A 17,068-nucleotide genomic window follows, 5' to 3' on the forward strand; every position below is an offset into this window, starting at 1 on the left:
CCAAGAGATCAACTGATCAGAACTAGAATCAACTAGAACTAGTCTAATCATTCCAATAAATGAAAGTATCCTAACATGTTCTAATCTGCAGCATGATTGTTTCCTTAAGTGAAAAGTTTTATGCAAAAAAAAAAATCTATTTGTATGATTTTAGTTTTTAAGATAGTAGTTAAAAGTATTTTAAATAAAAAATCTTATATGTGGCACTCAGACAGAGGTGCTGGAACTCACAGACACCAAAATTGTATTTTGATGATAGCCCTGGGCATGTCTTTCTCTGTTTAGAATTCATAAAACTAGGGAAATACCACACTCCATTTTCTTCAAGCAGCAAAACTCCAGGCCACTCCAAAGTCACTTCAGCTTTGATTTAGTTTTAAAGCAGATTTCACTTTGATATGTTTAATTTTTAAGCTCTATAATTTCTTGTCATGTAACCTGTTGTCTTTTCATAATATAGAATTTTCATCTTCGGGAACTGGGGCTTCATCGTATGAAGGTTTATATCTTGGTCTTTAATTTGATTTTGCTGTCCAGTGCCCAATCTGAGTAATACTGTCTCAGAGCAAAACCAAACTATTTTATAAACATTTAAAAATATATATTTAAAGGATACAATGCTACATTTGCAGGCTATTAAATATGACATACTATTTAAATCAGTTTTGGCACTGGAATTGGTTTGAAAATATTCCTGTTTCGCTGATGTGTGGTGCTGCATTTTAGAGCTGAGCATGTAGTTGTTTCAGTTATTATGCACTCTGACAAATGGCTTGCAGTTTTTCAGTTAGTAATGAAAGGCTCAACTGTGTATGCTGCTGTAGAGCTCCCTGTAAATAATGAACTGCCTAAAAGATTTCACAACTCTTTTGCTTATGCTTAACTGGGTGGATAAATAGATCTGAAAAAGAAACCTGATTTACTCTAACTATGAACAAATTGGTCTTTGCATTGTAACCTAGAGTTGTTTTTGGAAATCATTAAGTTAAAAGTTGCATTTATTTAATAGAAATAAATGCAGATTAAGTTTCAATGCAGTTGAAATGTAACTGAATGTTAATAAGTTTATCCACCCAAATGCTTTGCTTTCTTATCTCAGATCCAAAAGTGCAGCATGGCTTACTGAAAAATAGAATAATAGTGAATAAAAGCTGAAGAAATCATTTTTATGAAGCATTTTCAAGCCTTTCTGATAATCAGCTCTTTAAACATACCATCTTTAAATGAAACAACATTGATTTCTTTAGAAATGCGCTTCTGTTTGAATTTAGCAGCAACAGTATACAGCAGACCGATTAATTCAACATAGAAATCTATTTTTAGAAAGAAGGGTTTTTTTTTAGTATTATCCCTGTGTTTGCTTCTAATGTCAGAAGCAAGTGTTTCTGGGTCATTTAGCAGTGGAAGATGAGTTCAGTGGTATTCAGATGTAAAGCAGAAGAAACAGAGGAAAATTAAAACATTTAGGGTTGAACGAAAAGTTTCTACTCCATTGAAATTGCTCACCAAAAGTCTGGACAATTCTTAGCCCTGTGCACAGAGCTGAATTTTACCTACACTAAAGTTTTATGCTCCTTACATTCAATTTTAAAATATACCACATCCACAATTTTAACCAAAATTATGGTTGTAGAGTCATTCACTTTAGGAAACCAGGTTGCTTCATTTTCCCAAATCTAGATGATTAGTTTGTTGAAGCAAACTCATTTTAGCATGATATAGAATATATATAACTAAGGCCCTACTTGAATTGCAGGATGATTGTCAAAAAATTTCAGCTGAGTTGCAGGCAAGCCATGGAAAATTGCAGAGAGGTAATAATGGACTTTATTATTTCCGGTAATAAAGTCCATTATTACTTTTCTGTGATTTTCTGTTGTCAAGAGACTGGGACTGAGAGCAGAGGCTCCGGCTGTTGGCCTCCTGAGGCTGAGAGAAAGTGCTCCCATTGTCAGGGGCCCGGGGTAGAGAGCAGGGGCTCAGGGCTCCCACAGTCAGCTCCCGCTGTCAAAATTGTGGAGGAAGCCTAATATTGTAGAATCTGCAATTTCTGCAATATTGCAAGTTAAGTAGAGCCTTATATATAAGTAATATACAAATCTCTACTGGACCGTGCATTTACCATTAATCTTTCCCCACAACATTATCCCTGTACATCTGCAACAATCAGGGAAAAGTCAATACTCAAATTAGATTATAGCAGTATTCCATCTTCAGGAAAGATGTAAATGTGGGCCAAATTCTGTCTTCAGATATACCTGTGCAACCTCAATGAACTCTGAGGACTTTATATGTAAGAAGAGCTGGAGCACTTAATACTTACCTACAATAAAAGGTCATCAGGCCAGTTCCAGATATTTTTTTCCATTAGTAAAATCATTTCATTTCATATAAAGACCTATGACTGAATCTCTCTGTGGTCCAAACCCAACTAAGAAAGAAAAACAGCTACGTAATCTGAGTGTAACATGAGCTGTCCAGATGAATATTAAAATGAAAAAGTATTTAGGAGTCCTGTGGCCCCATCCACGCTCTGTAGTTTAGACATGAAAGAGTGTGAACCACTCGAAACTTTGACAAAATGGACAAAGTTTACTATTGTGGAAGCAGACAAAGCACAAGGCACAGAACCATTTTACATTCTGCAAAGCTGACACAACTGTATTTGTTTTGCCAGTAAGAAACATTGGGACATTCATATTCCCTTTTACTATCCAGCTAGCTTTACATATTGCTCAGTAGTCAGCAATCAGTGAAAGACTTGTAGGATTTAGCTCTTTATCTTCACATTCTTCTGTCTTTATCCTAATGGTAAAGCCATCATTTTGTGCTTCAGATTGCCCAAAGTAGTTTCTGAAAAAACTGATAGGTGTTGATGAAAGACCTGGAGCCTATCTCTGATCTCATTTACTGCAGTATAGATGAGAAATACCTCCATTAAAGACAATGGAGATACAGCCGGGTAAAGCTGTAGAGAGCTCAGAATCATGCCCCTGATCTCAAGCACCATCCCAAATGTAGAGTATTTCTCTGCATTTATGGCTGATTTATTTCTAATTTTTTGTATTATTTATATGTTCATCTACCAATAACCTAAAAGCACTTTTAGGGGATATATTCAAATGTTGCATAAAGGCACAATTAACTCCTTTAAATCCAGAGCTAGAGAACAAAAGCCTGCTTCCTCTTAAAACCATTTCAGTTTCCTCAGTATCCTGTTCTGTTCAATAAACTCAAGCCTGACTATAATACATGCTGCAGTACATATGTACAAAACCAAATGGCAATAGCAATAATATGAGTAATGCTTCTATCTACAAATGACTTTTATACCAAACATAAAAATTAGAGCAGTACTCAAGTTACAGCAGTAGTATTGATATAGGTAAAAGGGACTGTAAGCATTAAATTAGAAACACCTTTTCTTGTCTTTGTAGAGTGATGATTTGAAATAGCGCTGGTTTTGGCACAAGTCATTCTAAACCCAGACGTTTAAAAAAAAGGATTTAAATTATTTTGGCCATTTTAATTAAGAAAATGACAAATAAATGCTTATGGATTCATTTTTGTTTTTTAGCTCTAGAGTATAACTGGTATTGAAATTCTATTGAACTGTATTCAGAATTATCAAAAATAATTATAGCAAACAAATAGTCATCTATGAAAAATAAGCGAATGTGTAGACTTTCACTCCTGAATGAAATTTTAGGCCAGTCAAAAAGGAGTTTGTAATACACAGGCTGACAATCCCTTCACTAAAGAGGCAGTAATGGCAGTGACTATACATCTAATTTTGAGTCTTATCCTGCATTCCTTTCTCAGGCAAAATTATTGAAATTAAGACTCTCTGTTATGCTTAAGCATGGTAGAATTCAGCTTTTTATTTTTATAATTTTGATGGATAAAATTGATTATTTTAAGCATTTTGTTTTATTTTCATCCAGTTAAATTTTCACAGTCATAAAAACTTATGTGGAGGTGATCAGATATTTATTTAATGACACATTGTTCAAAAAGTTAAAGCTGTAGAAACAGTTAAAACACAAATTGCCAACATCACATGTCAAAATATACAAAGTAAGTATCCTTAAGTCAACAGATCATATCTGTTTTTACTGTTCATTTACTACTCCATTTGTAACAAGCTTAATTCAAAAGTCTAAATCACTGGATTTTGACTACTGAGTTCTCAAGCAACTGGTTTCTGACTTTGCCTATCTGTACATTTCTATTATACATGGAACTATTTTTTCATTGGTTTGTATATGTACAGTGAAATCAACATTATTGACATTTACTAATACAAATCTAATACTTCCAAGCCTATTTATGCTCTAATTTCAGTCAATGGGAGTTTCGTCATTGACTTCATTGGGATCAGGATTGAGACCTAAAAATACAGCAGTTCTTTTAATTATTTTGGCATAATGGCAAATCTTTTTTAGATTAGTGCCCCCCCAATCTCTTTTCCCCCCCTATTTTTTTGCACAAAAAATACATACTACTCTACCTCCAGGTATGGTGAATAGGTTACTTAACAGTGTTATATACTATGGTATACTTTAATAATTTTCATTCTACTAGTCCTTCTACAAACAGACTTGAGTCACTTCAGTAGCACACTAAAAACAGTAGGATTAACTAGGCATATTCTGTGATGCTGAACACTAACCTTCCAGCTACTGTGTACCTCTTTATTGTTAGCTAGAACATAATCCTTGGTACATTTAAGTGAAAGCCAGTGGTATCTGGTATTCAGTTTAATCTATTTCTGAAAATATTTTTTACACTAAAATTTTTACATTGTTTTAAAATTGTATTGGTCTTTCACATAAATGAAATGTTGTTGGTGGGGATGTAGCATAAGGTCAATTTATTCTTTGGGTTTTTTATTGCATAAAGTATTATCTAATTTAAACAACTAGGGACAGCTATAGCTATGCAAATAGATACATTAAATTCATATTACTGAGATAAACCCATGGAATAAAGTGTTCTTACTTTACTAACAACTAATATCTAACATTTATTTTACTGTATGTGAATTTAAATTTTAATGTCCTTGTGGCTCTAAAAGATGGTTAGTTAATTTCTAATGATGATGTTTGCCTATTAGTAAACACAGGGGAAACAGAGGTGGGCTTTTTACCAACATTTGGGCCCTGTTACGTAAACCTTTATGGAAGCCCAAGAGAATACACTGGATTCCCGGACCCCTATGATGAACTAAACTCTGGAAAGGTTAGTTTCACGTTTATAATACAAACAGATCAAAATAACTGTTATTATCAATAAATGTAAACTGAATTGGTTTTAATTATTAAGTTTAAGGCAAATGTAAAGAAAACTTTTTATTTTTGTTTTTGCAAAATAACATACATTTAGCATGACGTCACTACTTAATAAATGGAACAGGAAAATTTTCTGTTTGTGGAAGTTTCAATTTTATATACACTTTTGAATGAGCATTTGGGATCATATAGATTGAGGCCATTGGATTCCCATTCTAGTCCCATTGGCACAGGGGAATGAAATGGGACAGATCTCAGATGAGGGATTTTAAGGGGAGAGCAGCAATTTCATTGTATATTGCACGTTTTCTCCCAGTCCAACAGAAACCCCGCCTCCGTAGGTATTTTGATATGGCTGTTCTCCATGGCAGTGTCCCATCCAATCCCACAGGGATGTTGTAGCAATAAGAGGAGGTTGAACCTACCAACATCATTTTGAACTATCTCCCCTTCTGCATATTTGAACACACACACAAAGGGGAGTGGAGCACTGGCTAAAGAGCATGAGTGAGACGGGCTGATTAGCCATACTGCTGTGAGGAAACCATGCTGTCATGGGAAAGCAAGATGGGGATCAGTTGGGGGAGGGGGCGGGGGACACTGAACCTCCATGAAAATGCCCTGCGCTCCCCAGATACCCCAAGATCAATGAGAGTTTCCTATAGATCTTGATACATTTGCCCATTCCCAAGAAAGAATGCTCCAAGTGCCATATATCATCCATTAGATTTTCCCCACAGATGGGATGAAAGAAACAGAAAATATCTCCAAAATCTGCCACAGAGATAGGTTTGAGCCAACCTGGTTTCATCCTCCCATCCTGCCTCCTATCCACAGAGCCTGTACACACAAGCTATGCACATTTGGACATGTGGGATTCTGGAAAGAGGTTTATGACTAGGCAGGGCTAGGGATAGCCTCTCTGTGTGGCATTATCCCTTGGCAAACCAATGAGGTTCTCTCATTTAAGTACAAATACTGACACTACGGCCCACCATCAGACACTGTCAAGAATGATTTGAGGCCAGGTCCAGTGGGAGGTCCTGGTAGGATAGTTTCTCAGGAAGCGATGCTGGCATAGAGGTCCTGCCAAGGGCATGGGGTCCCTTGCAGATTCTCCAGACATCTTTTATGCTCTAAGAGGTATGGGATTTCCTTATGCATCTCCAAATATCTGCAGGTGGTGAGGACCATGGCCATCACTTGCTCTGCACAGCAGCCCATATTACTGCTGAAGCTCTGTAGTTGTCTAAAACAGAGGGACACATTATCCTAAGAGCTAATATAGAAAAGCCTCAGCAGAAAGCAGCTGATTCTGCAGGTCATTTAAGATTAAAATGCAACTTCAAAAGGATCAATGATTGTATGGAGGCTGAAGGATATAATTTATAGGAAAACCTATCTACTTTGGGCTACAATGTGATCTCCAGTGGGCAGTAACTATCCATTTGATGCTTGTAGACTATATGTCCCATTGTCAGCAACTTCTTCAACCTAAGGGGCAGTAGTTTTCAATTACTCTACAAATCCAGTCTATATATTATATATTTGCTTAATACCAATGTTTTTGGTGCTGTCCAGAATAAAGCATACAAAAACATTGCATCTATAATTTACTGTTGCTTATTTCTTAAATATATTTGCTCTTCATTTATAATAGAAATTAAAGTATTGCCATTAACTTCAAGGGAGCCAGGCTTTCAACTCCAATTTTGCTGGCTAGCAAAGGAGTATGTTTTTTTTAGCATTTAGATATAGAATTTTGTGTGATTGTCTTACAGGAGGAAGGAGTTGCTTATAGAGGCAGAATCTTAGTTGAACTATCTACAATACTTGACAGTAAATCTGTGAATAAAAAGATAGAGGCGATCTCCAGTGATGACGCACTGGTTGTTGAGGTAATTCCTGGCACACTTGTCAATATGTATAGATGCAAAATGCTTGGTTTTACTCTTTTTGGAGAATTACATGACATACTAAAATTGTAATAATTAAATCCTTTGTTTATTCAGGTCATTAATATACAATCAGAAAACCTCCCCACAAAAATAACTAATTATATGGCTGCAAAAATTACTTTCCCTTCCTCCCAGCATAGAAATTGTGATTTAAGAAATCTTTACTATTTCAAATTATTATTTTATTACACATTCCTATTTTTACCTCTGCTTATTTGGAGTGTGTGTATGTATGTACATATGTGCGTTTCATAGAAATGTGTAAAAGTATTAAGGTAAATGTTGTTTCCATGTAGATACTGCTACTTTTTTCTAATCCTCTACCATTACGTACAAATTAATTAATTAAAACAAAAACTCTTGTAATACTGTACAGAAATATCAGCGCAGACGAAAATTCAGTCTGTCTGCTGTGTTTCATTCTGCTACCATGCTGCAAGATATTGGTGAGGCTATCCAGTTTGAGGTTAGCATTGGTAATTATGGGAACAAGTTTGACACCACCTGTAAGCCTTTGGCATCAACAACTCAGTACAGCCGTGCTGTATTTGATGGTAAGTATGCTACGGAAGTGTGGCTATAAAGGTACAGAATTCTCTTTTAGAAAACCAATCTGTTTGTTGATCAAATTTTAGGATAACAACAACCTTGATTTGTTGAAAGACTATTGAAGATATGACTGAAAGTAATATGTAAATTTACATTTGCTCTTGATATCTTCTATCTTGTAATTAGTTACACATGAAACCTATCCAATTTGGGGTTGATACATCCCATTGAAGTCAATAGGCCCAGGGCACCAATAAAAAAAGTTATAAACACAAGCACAGAAAAACTAGGATATGAAAGAGGAAAATACTGTTTTGAACTTTCTGTGCTTTCTTCATAACTCTTGTTCAGTGCTTAGACAAATGATTGGCATCTTAAAAGCAGAGAGACTAGTCCAGTGGTTCCCAAACTTGTTCCGCCGCTTGTGCAGGTAAAACCTCTGGCGGGCCGGGCCGGTTTGTTTACCTGCCGCATCTGCAGATTCAGCCGATCACGGCTCCCAGTGGCCGCAGTTCGCTGCTCCAGGCCAATGGGAGCTGTTGAAAGCAGTGCAGGCTGAGGGATATACTGGCCGCCACTTCCAGCAGCTCCCATTGGCCTGGAGCCGCAAACTGCGGCCAATGGGAGCCGCGATCGGCCGAACCTGCGGATGCGGCAGGTAAACAAACCGGCCCGGCCCGCCAGGGGCTTTCCCTGCACAAGCAGCAGAACAAGTTTGGGAACCACTGGACTCGATTGATTAGTAACATATACAATACTTTTAATTTTTACTTTAGTTATTGCACACTTTAGGTTGTTTTCATGTTTTTTTTTATTTACTAGACAAAGCAAATAATTTTGCCCTCATAAAATTATTTTAAAACATTTTATTCTAAAGAAAAAAATATATAAAGCTACTTTCACACGTGAATTATTAGAGAGAATATTGTAAATATGTTATCAGACGATTAAAAAAAACACCTTACTGGCTTTCTAAATTATTCATGTCAAATGCTTATTCTCCAAGGGACACTACTTTACCTGAAAAATATAAATCAATTAGATAAATGAGGGCAAGATTCTCACTGAATAATACCTGCCTGCCTGAATAGGCCAACTGAAATCAATGGAACTAATCACAGAATAAGAAACAATTCAACATAACTAAGGATGACAATTTCAAGTCCTTAGTAAGTATGTATTCAGACTCTCAAAAACAGCTCTTAACACATTAATGTTTCACATTAGGTAACTACTATTATTACCTGCCATGGGTGAACACAAAGCCAGTAGTGACACTGACTTCCTTTTGGGAGGACATAAGTCATAGACTAGACCCGGTGAACCTAATCCTAACCATGGTTGAAAGACTGGTAAGTGACTCAGGAATTCTTATTTTATTCTGATGTTTTGCATCGAAATTATTTGTGTGAATTTAAGATTCAGGGATGGGGTGGAAAGAGGGCTTTAAGAGCAAATTTGGGAACCAAATTCTGGCACACATTTTGCTCTCCAGAATAGACATACATTAATGCTGCAAAAGCAGAGTTAATTGTATGTCTGTGTTCTGGGAAGTGACAACCATCCCTCCTGCAGTGTATTCCGGCCAGAAGAAGGAGTAAACTGTACAGGAGGGGATGCATAGGACCATAGGATTGCACTTTAATTGGTACATAGGTGCAATATTATGTACTGTTAAGCATATTGGGCCTAACCCTGCACTCCTTTTTCAGCAGTTTTGCAAAGAATGCAGGATCAGGCCTATTAAATATGTATAATGTCTGAACATGTCTTGGTGGTCTTTGGGTTTTTCTAGCAAAATAAATGTTGTTTTGTTGAATGTAGGAGTGGAACTCACATTAAAACTAATAACAGAATGTAAGTTTATATATTCTGTGCCTTTTCTTTAAACCCTCCAGCAATCCAACATAGCTGCCCTAAAATCAGGAATACAGGGTAAAGTTTCTGAAAACCAGTTGGCAGAGATATGGCTGAAGCTGATAGATGAACTTGTAGAAGATACAAGGTAAAAGTTATTGCATAACTCATCATTCAAAGCCCAGGAAGATAAGAACACAATGTGAAAATCACCTTAGAACCCATTTCTTTTGCCCTATCATTCTATTTTATATTAATAATTGACAATAATGAAACAGCACTTTAAAAAAAAAGAATCTGTTGAGCAGGGCCATTCTTGAAATTGTGGCTATGTAGTGTCCTTTGTCCCCTCCACACATTCACACACACTCAGAGACTCACACTCTGAAAGTGTAATGTGGCTTCTGTGGTGTTATACATTCAGCTGTTGTCTATTGGGGATGTTTTGTTGATATGGAATATCAGCATCTCCTTTATGGGCTCAGACAGTTTGTAAAAATGTAGTTGAAGGATTTTTTTTTTTTTTTTTGGTACATACCATTAGGACAAAGTGCAAATCTCAGAGTAATACTGTCTACTACCTGGTTGCTGGAATTCATCAGTTAGCTGTGTAGCTACCCATGTTTTGACATAACTTCAGAGACTGAGATTTTCAGAAGTGCCTGAAGAAATTAGGTGTTTAAATCCCATTGAAAGATGATGGGATTTGGGTGCCTAACTCCGTTAAACTCCTTTGAAAATTCAAGCCTGGTCTTCTCTCCAAAGGGCTGAGTTTTAGGGGTGCCATCACAACAAATCAGTGTTTACTGAGAAGCGGCCCAGCAGAGCTGATGCTGAACAGATGGTTGGAACTCGGTTCAACCTGGTCAGATGCTACATCAGCCAAAGCCACCTGAGCCCTGATCAATGCACTCAGTCCAGAGGCCCAGCTGTTCAAGGCACGAACGCTTCCCACCATGAGAAGGAAGAAAGGTCTTCCACAGAGGATCTCTTTCTTGGGCAGGAGGGAGAAGAATCTTCTCTAGCAGCCCCACTCATGGGGAGGGGAGAGAGGAGAACTCCCAGTTTCTCCTCGAAGGCCAGGGCACAAAAAAATGTGTTCAAAAGTTTCTGTGATGGGATGATTTTCCCGGGAGGGAATGAAAGTGAATCAATAAGTTGTGTGTATTTAGACAGAGCAATAAGTGTCCGAGCTGTGATGTTTGGAGAAGAATAATTTCTAAACTTGGGGGAAGGGATTGGAGAAGAAAGCAGAGATATATTAATGGGCAGTATGAGAGAGAAGAGAGACTGAACTGGAGGAGAGAGAGATTGAAAAATCATGGGTAAAGTTGATGAGAAAACAACATAAAAAACAGGAAAAAGAAAAAAAAGTGGAAAAGAGGGAAGAATTTTACACTAAAAAAATTGGAGAGAAAACAAAAAGAGGGAGGAAGAGATTCAGCAAGATATACAGGAAGTGGAGTGAAAAAATAAGGAAGGGAGGGGAAAGAGAAGAACCAACACAATGGAGTTATAGTACATTTTAGTAAGAAATCACTAGTAGGAATTTTAATTCCTAAATGAAATTTAAATGACTTAGTAAAATGTTTAATAAGGGGCAGGACAGAATGGATGGCAGAAAGGGATTGGCATACTGAAATTCATTTAGGACAGCACATTGTCTAGGACCAACCCTAGTCTCATGTCATTACAACCACATGAAAAGTGTGGGTACGTCCGCTTTGTATATATATAAAATCTCTCTATCTCACTCGTGCACACACACATTCTCTTTCAAACAATTCCTATGGCTTTATTAAACATATTATTAAACAATGTGATTGTGGTAACACCTGGGGGCGTCAAATAAATTAGTGCCCCGTTGTGCTAGGCGCTGTACAAACATATAGTAAGTGACAGTCACTAAAGAGTTTACAATAAACTTTTGAATGGCATTAAGAAACATAATTCCATATATTGTATTTGTAAAAGAAGTTTCCTTGTCACGTTATATTTTAAGTGACTAGAAATCTGCCACAAGCTTTAAGGCCCTTTATAAACCTGAAATCTGCAGCAGCTTTCAGGAGGTAGCTGGTGTAGCCTGAGTTCTATTATATTTAGGCCCAATCCCACAAACACCCATTACCAAGTGTAGTACTTACATTCAAGGAAATGGGACTACTTATGCTAGTATGCAATACAGCTGGCATTAAGGCTCTGCAGGGTCAGAGCTTTTGTGCATCTGGTTTCTGATTACATGGTTCAGACTCAGTAGTAAGTCTTTTCAATCTCACCAACAGCTCAGGAAAATGCTATGAAAAAGAGCTTCTTCTATTACCATATTAAATGCACCTTAATGAACTGAGTAGCAAGGAGCTTCTGTAAAATGAATACATTTGAAGACCTCAGGAAAACTATCGCTTTAACAAATCAGTACAATCATTTTACAATCACTTTCTCCCCTGGGGTCTGCTGCTGTACTCTAGAATTTCCTAGTTATGTTCATTGCAACTGTGCACCCTGATGTCTCACCAATTTCTATGCAGTGGACTTTGGTGCAAATTTTCAAACTTGAGTGCCTGAAAGTTAGATAACTTCATAGCTAGATACTTAAATAAGTGATTTATTTGTCAGAACTTGTCAAGGTTCCTCCCCCACTCTGAACTCTAGGGTACAGATGTGGGGACCTGCATGAAAAACCTCCTAAGCTTATCTTTACCAGCTTAGGTCAAAACTTCCCCAAGGTACAAAATATTACCCCCGTTATCCTTGGAATGGCCGCTACCACCACCAAACTAATACTGGTTACTGGGGAAGAGCTGTTTGGACGCGTCCTTCCCCCCAAAATACTTCCCAAAACCTTGCACCCCACTTCCTGGACAAGGTTTGGTAAAAAGCCTCACCAATTTGTCTAGGTGACTACAGACCCAGACCCTTGGATCTTAAGAACAATGAACAATCCTCCCAACACTTGCACCCCCCCTTTCCTGGGAAATGTTGGATAAAAAGCCTCACCAATTTGCATAGGTGATCACAAACCCAAACCCTTGGATCTGAGAACAATGAAAAAGCATTCAGTGTTTTACAAGAAGACTTTTAATAAAAAATAGAAGTAAATAGAAATAAAGAAATCCCCCCTGTAAAATCAGGATGGTATATATCTTACAGGGTAATTAGATTCAAAAACATAGAGAACCCCTCTAGGCAAAACCTTAAGTTACAAAAAAGATACACAGACAGAAATAGTTATTCTATTCAGCACAATTCTTTTCTCAGCCATTTAAAGAAATCATAATCTAACACATACCTAGCTAGATTACTTACTAAAAGTTCTAAGACTCCATTCCTGTTCTGTCCCTGGCCAAGACGACTACAGACAGACCCTTTGTTCCTCTCCCTCCTCCCAGCTTTTGAAAGTATCTTGTCTCCTCATTGGTCATTTTGGTCAGGTGCCAGCGAGGTTACCTTTAGCTTCTTAACCCTTTACAGGTGAGAGGAGCTTTCCCCTGGCCAGGAGGGATTTCAAAGGGGTTTACCCTTCCCTTTATATTTATGACACGCCCCCCAAATCTCAGCTAGGGTGAAACACTGGCTGGGATTTCTTCCTGGAGCTCTAGGAAAACAGAGTTAATAAGACACATGCATCTCTAAATATACTACCAAGTACATAAAGACTAACAATATTTTCCACATCTCAAGGACGATTTTAACCAGTTGATTCTGGGAAACTTTCACGGGAGAGTGCATCAGCCACTTTGTTAGGAGCTCCTGAGATGTGTTGGATGTCGAAATCAAAATCTTGGAGAGCTAAACTCCACCGAAGAAGTTTTTTGTTAGTTTCTTTGACGGTGTGAAGCCACTTTAGTGCAGCATGGTCGGTTTGCAGGTGGAAACGCCGTCCCCAAACATATGGGCGTAGCTTTTCCAGAGCGTAGACAATGGCATAACATTCTTTTTCAGTGACTGACCAGTTGCTTTCCCTCTCAGACAGTTTTTTGCTGAGAAACACTACAGGGTGGAATTCTTGATCAGGTCCTTTCTGCATTAAAACTGCTCCCACACCACGCTCGGATGCATCTGTGGTTACTAGGAACGGTTTGTCAAAGTCTGGGGCCCTTAGTACAAGGTCAGACATGAGTGTCGCTTTAAGCTTGTTAAAGGCCTTCTGACACTTTCCGGTCCACTGAACAGCATTTGGCTGTTTCTTTTTGGTTAGGTCTGTCAGTGGGGCAGCGATTTGGCTGTAGTGCGGTACAAATCGTCTGTAATAACCGGCCAAGCCTAAGAAGGATTGAACCTGTTTCTTTGACTTTGGGACAGGCCACTTTTGGATAGCATCCACTTTGGCCTGTAGGGGGCTGATAGTTCCTTGACCCACCTGGTGTCCAAGGTAAGTCACTCTGTTTAGGCCTATTTGACACTTCTTAGCCTTAACAGTTAGTCCTGCCTCCCTTATGCGCTCAAGGACTTTTTGTAGATGTTCCAGGTGGTCTGCCCAGGAATCCGAAAATATGGCCACATCGTCAAGGTAGGCGACTGCATATTCTCCTAATCCCGCTAGGAGACCATCTACAAGTCTTTGGAAAGTGGCGGGTGCATTTCGCAGCCCGAAAGGGAGTACATTAAATTCATACAGCCCGAGATGTGTGATGAAGGCTGACCTTTCCTTGGCAGATTCATCTAGCGGTACCTGCCAGTACCCCTTGGTTAAGTCCAAGGTAGAGATGAACTGGGCCCTTCCCAGTTTCTCTAATAGTTCATCTGTGCGTGGCATGGGATAGTTGTCTGGGCGAGTTACAGCATTTAGCTTACGGTAGTCCACGCAAAAACGTATTTCCCCATCTGGTTTGGGAACTAGAACCACTGGAGATGCCCATGCACTTTCAGAGGGGCGGATTACACCCATCTGTAACATATCCTGGATCTCCCGTTCTATAGCAGTTTTAGCTTGAGGAGACACCCGGTGAGGTTGGACCCTAATTGGGTGAGCATTACCTGTGTCAATGGAGTGGTATGCCCGTTCAGTCAGTCCTGGGGTGGCTGAGAACGCTGGCGCGTAGCTAGTGCACAGCTCCTGGATCTGCTGTCGCTGCATACGCCCAAGGGTCATGGAGAGGTTCACCTCTTCCACACCACCAGCACATTTCCCTTCGTAGTAGACACCTTCAGGCCACTCAGCGTCGTCTCCTCCCTGGGCTGTAAACTGACAAACCTTTAATTCTCTGGAATAAAAGGGCTTTAGAGAATTAATATGATACACCTTAGGCTTTCGGTTGGAGGTGGGGAATGCTATGAGATAATTAACAGCTCCCAGGCGCTCCTGGACCACGAATGGCCCTTCCCACGATGCTTCCATTTTATGGGCCTGGAGCGCCTTTAAGACCATGACCTGGTCTCCTACTTTGAAGGAACGCTCTCTGGCATGTTTATCATACCAGGCTTTTTGCTCTTTTTGAGCATCCTGTAAGTTTTCTCTAGCAAGGGCTAAAGAGGTTCGGAGGGTGTTTTGTAGGTTGGTTACAAAGTCCAGAATGTTAGTTCCTGGAGAAGGTGTAAATCCCTCCCATTGCTGCTTCACCAACTGCAATGGCCCCTTAACCTCACGGCCATATACAAGTTCAAATGGAGAAAACCCTAAACTGGGATGTGGTACAGCTCTGTAGGCAAAGAGCAACTGCTGCAATACTAGGTCCCAATCATTGGAGTGCTCATTTACGAATTTACGTATCATGGCCCCCAAAGTTCCATTAAACTTCTCCACCATGCCATTTGTTTGATGATGGTAAGGAGTGGCAACCAAGTGATTTACCCCATGAGCTTCCCAAAGGTTTTTCATAGTTCCTGCCAGGAAATTAGTCCCTGCATCTGTGAGGATGTCGGAGGGCCAACCTACCCTGGCAAAAATGTCTGCTAGTGCCTGGCACACACTTTTAGCCCTGGTGTTGCTTAGAGCTACTGCTTCCGGCCATCGGGTGGCAAAATCCATGAAAGTCAGTATGTACTGCTTTCCTCTGGGTGTCTTTTTCGGAAAAGGACCCAGAATATCCACAGCTACTCGCTGAAATGGAACTTCAATGATGGGGAGTGGCTGGAGAGGAGCTTTGACCTGGTCTTGGGGTTTTCCCACTCTTTGGCACACCTCACAAGACTGGACATAGGTAGAAACATCCTTGCCCATTCCCTCCCAGTGGAATGACCCCCCCAAACGGTCTTTGGTCCTGTTCACCCCAGCATGGCCACTAGGGTGATCATGGGCTAAGCTCAAGAGCTTGGCCCGGTATTTAGTTGGAACTACCAACTGTCTCTGAGGATGCCAGTCTTCCTGGTGTCCCCCAGAAAGAGTTTCCTTGTATAAAAGTCCTCTTTCTACAACAAACCTGGATCGATTAGAAGAGCTGAGAGGCGGTGGGTTGCTCCGTGCCGCCGTCCAAGCTCTCTGGAGGCTTTCATCTGCTTCTTGTTCGGTCTGGAACTGTTCCCTTGATGCTGGAGACATCAGTTCTTCATGGGATTGTGGACCTAGGCTTGGTCCCTCTGGAAGCGATATAGGGGATGGAGCTGTTTCTGTTGACTGTGAACCGCTCTCCGCTGGTGTACTATGTTGGGATTCAGGCTCTGGCTGAGCCTCTTGTGTAGGGTTATCGGCTGCTGCCAGTTCAGGTTCGGTGGGGCCCTCTGGTGTTGAGGTTGCAAGTACTGGATTCAGTGCTGACACGGGGTCTGGTGTTGGTTGTTCGGCTGGTTCCGGTTCTGGGACTGGTTCCGTCTGGGTCTCTGGGACTGGATCCACTACTGCTGTTGCAGACATTGGCCTGGGGTCCAGGTCCATCACCTCTGACTGGGTCCTGATAGAAGTTTCCGGAACAGAGCTAGGCCTCACGGCTTGTTTAGCCTGGTTGCGGGTGACCATTCCCACCCTCTTGGCCTGCTTCACATGATTGGCCAAGTCTTCCCCCAACAGCATGGGGATGGGATAATCATCATAGACTGCAAAAGTCCACATTCCTGACCAGCCCTTGTACTGGACAGGCAACTTGGCTGTAGGCAAATTGAAAGAGTTGGACTTGAAGGGTTGAATCGTCACTTGGATCTCTGGGTTGATTAAATTGGGGTCCACTAAGGAAGCATGGATAGCTGACACTTGTGCTCCGGTGTCCCTCCACGCGGTGACCTTCTTCCCACCCACACTCACAGTTTCCCTCCGCTCCAAGGGTATCTGGGAGGTATCTGGGCCTGTGGACCTCTGGTGTGATTCCGGTGCAATGAACTGTAATCTGTTGGGGTTCTTGGGGCAGTTGGCCTTTACATGCCCCAGCTCGTTACACTTAAAACATCGTCCAGCTGACGGGTCACTGGGGCGAGGAGGGTTGCTGGAGAACGGGGTGGTGGGACGATAAGGGGTCTGGAGGGTTCTTTGGGAGGTAGGTGGGG

At 40.1% G+C, this 17,068-nt stretch overlaps 1 protein-coding gene across 2 annotated transcripts in view; it reads left to right on the forward strand.

The window, feature by feature from the left end:
* The window catches only part of MYOF (myoferlin), a 116,431-nt gene that overhangs the window by 53,696 nt on the left and 45,667 nt on the right, over positions 1 to 17,068 (forward strand). For both annotated transcript variants that reach the window (XR_014712358.1, XM_084633627.1), the window contains exons 17-22: positions 461 to 499; positions 5,117 to 5,241; positions 7,073 to 7,189; positions 7,626 to 7,803; positions 9,026 to 9,150; positions 9,697 to 9,803. Coding sequence is in view for 1 of the 2 variants with exons in the window: in XM_084633627.1 (XP_084489753.1) it covers positions 461 to 499; positions 5,117 to 5,241; positions 7,073 to 7,189; positions 7,626 to 7,803; positions 9,026 to 9,150; positions 9,697 to 9,803 (691 nt within the window). In the remaining variant the exon portion in view is untranslated. The remainder of the gene's footprint in view (positions 1 to 460; positions 500 to 5,116; positions 5,242 to 7,072; positions 7,190 to 7,625; positions 7,804 to 9,025; positions 9,151 to 9,696; positions 9,804 to 17,068) is intronic.

The sequence above is a fragment of the Lepidochelys olivacea genome, assembly GCF_965140295.1.
Source record: "Lepidochelys olivacea isolate rLepOli2 genome assembly, chromosome: 7".
Classification (NCBI taxonomy): Eukaryota; Metazoa; Chordata; order Testudines; family Cheloniidae; genus Lepidochelys; species Lepidochelys olivacea.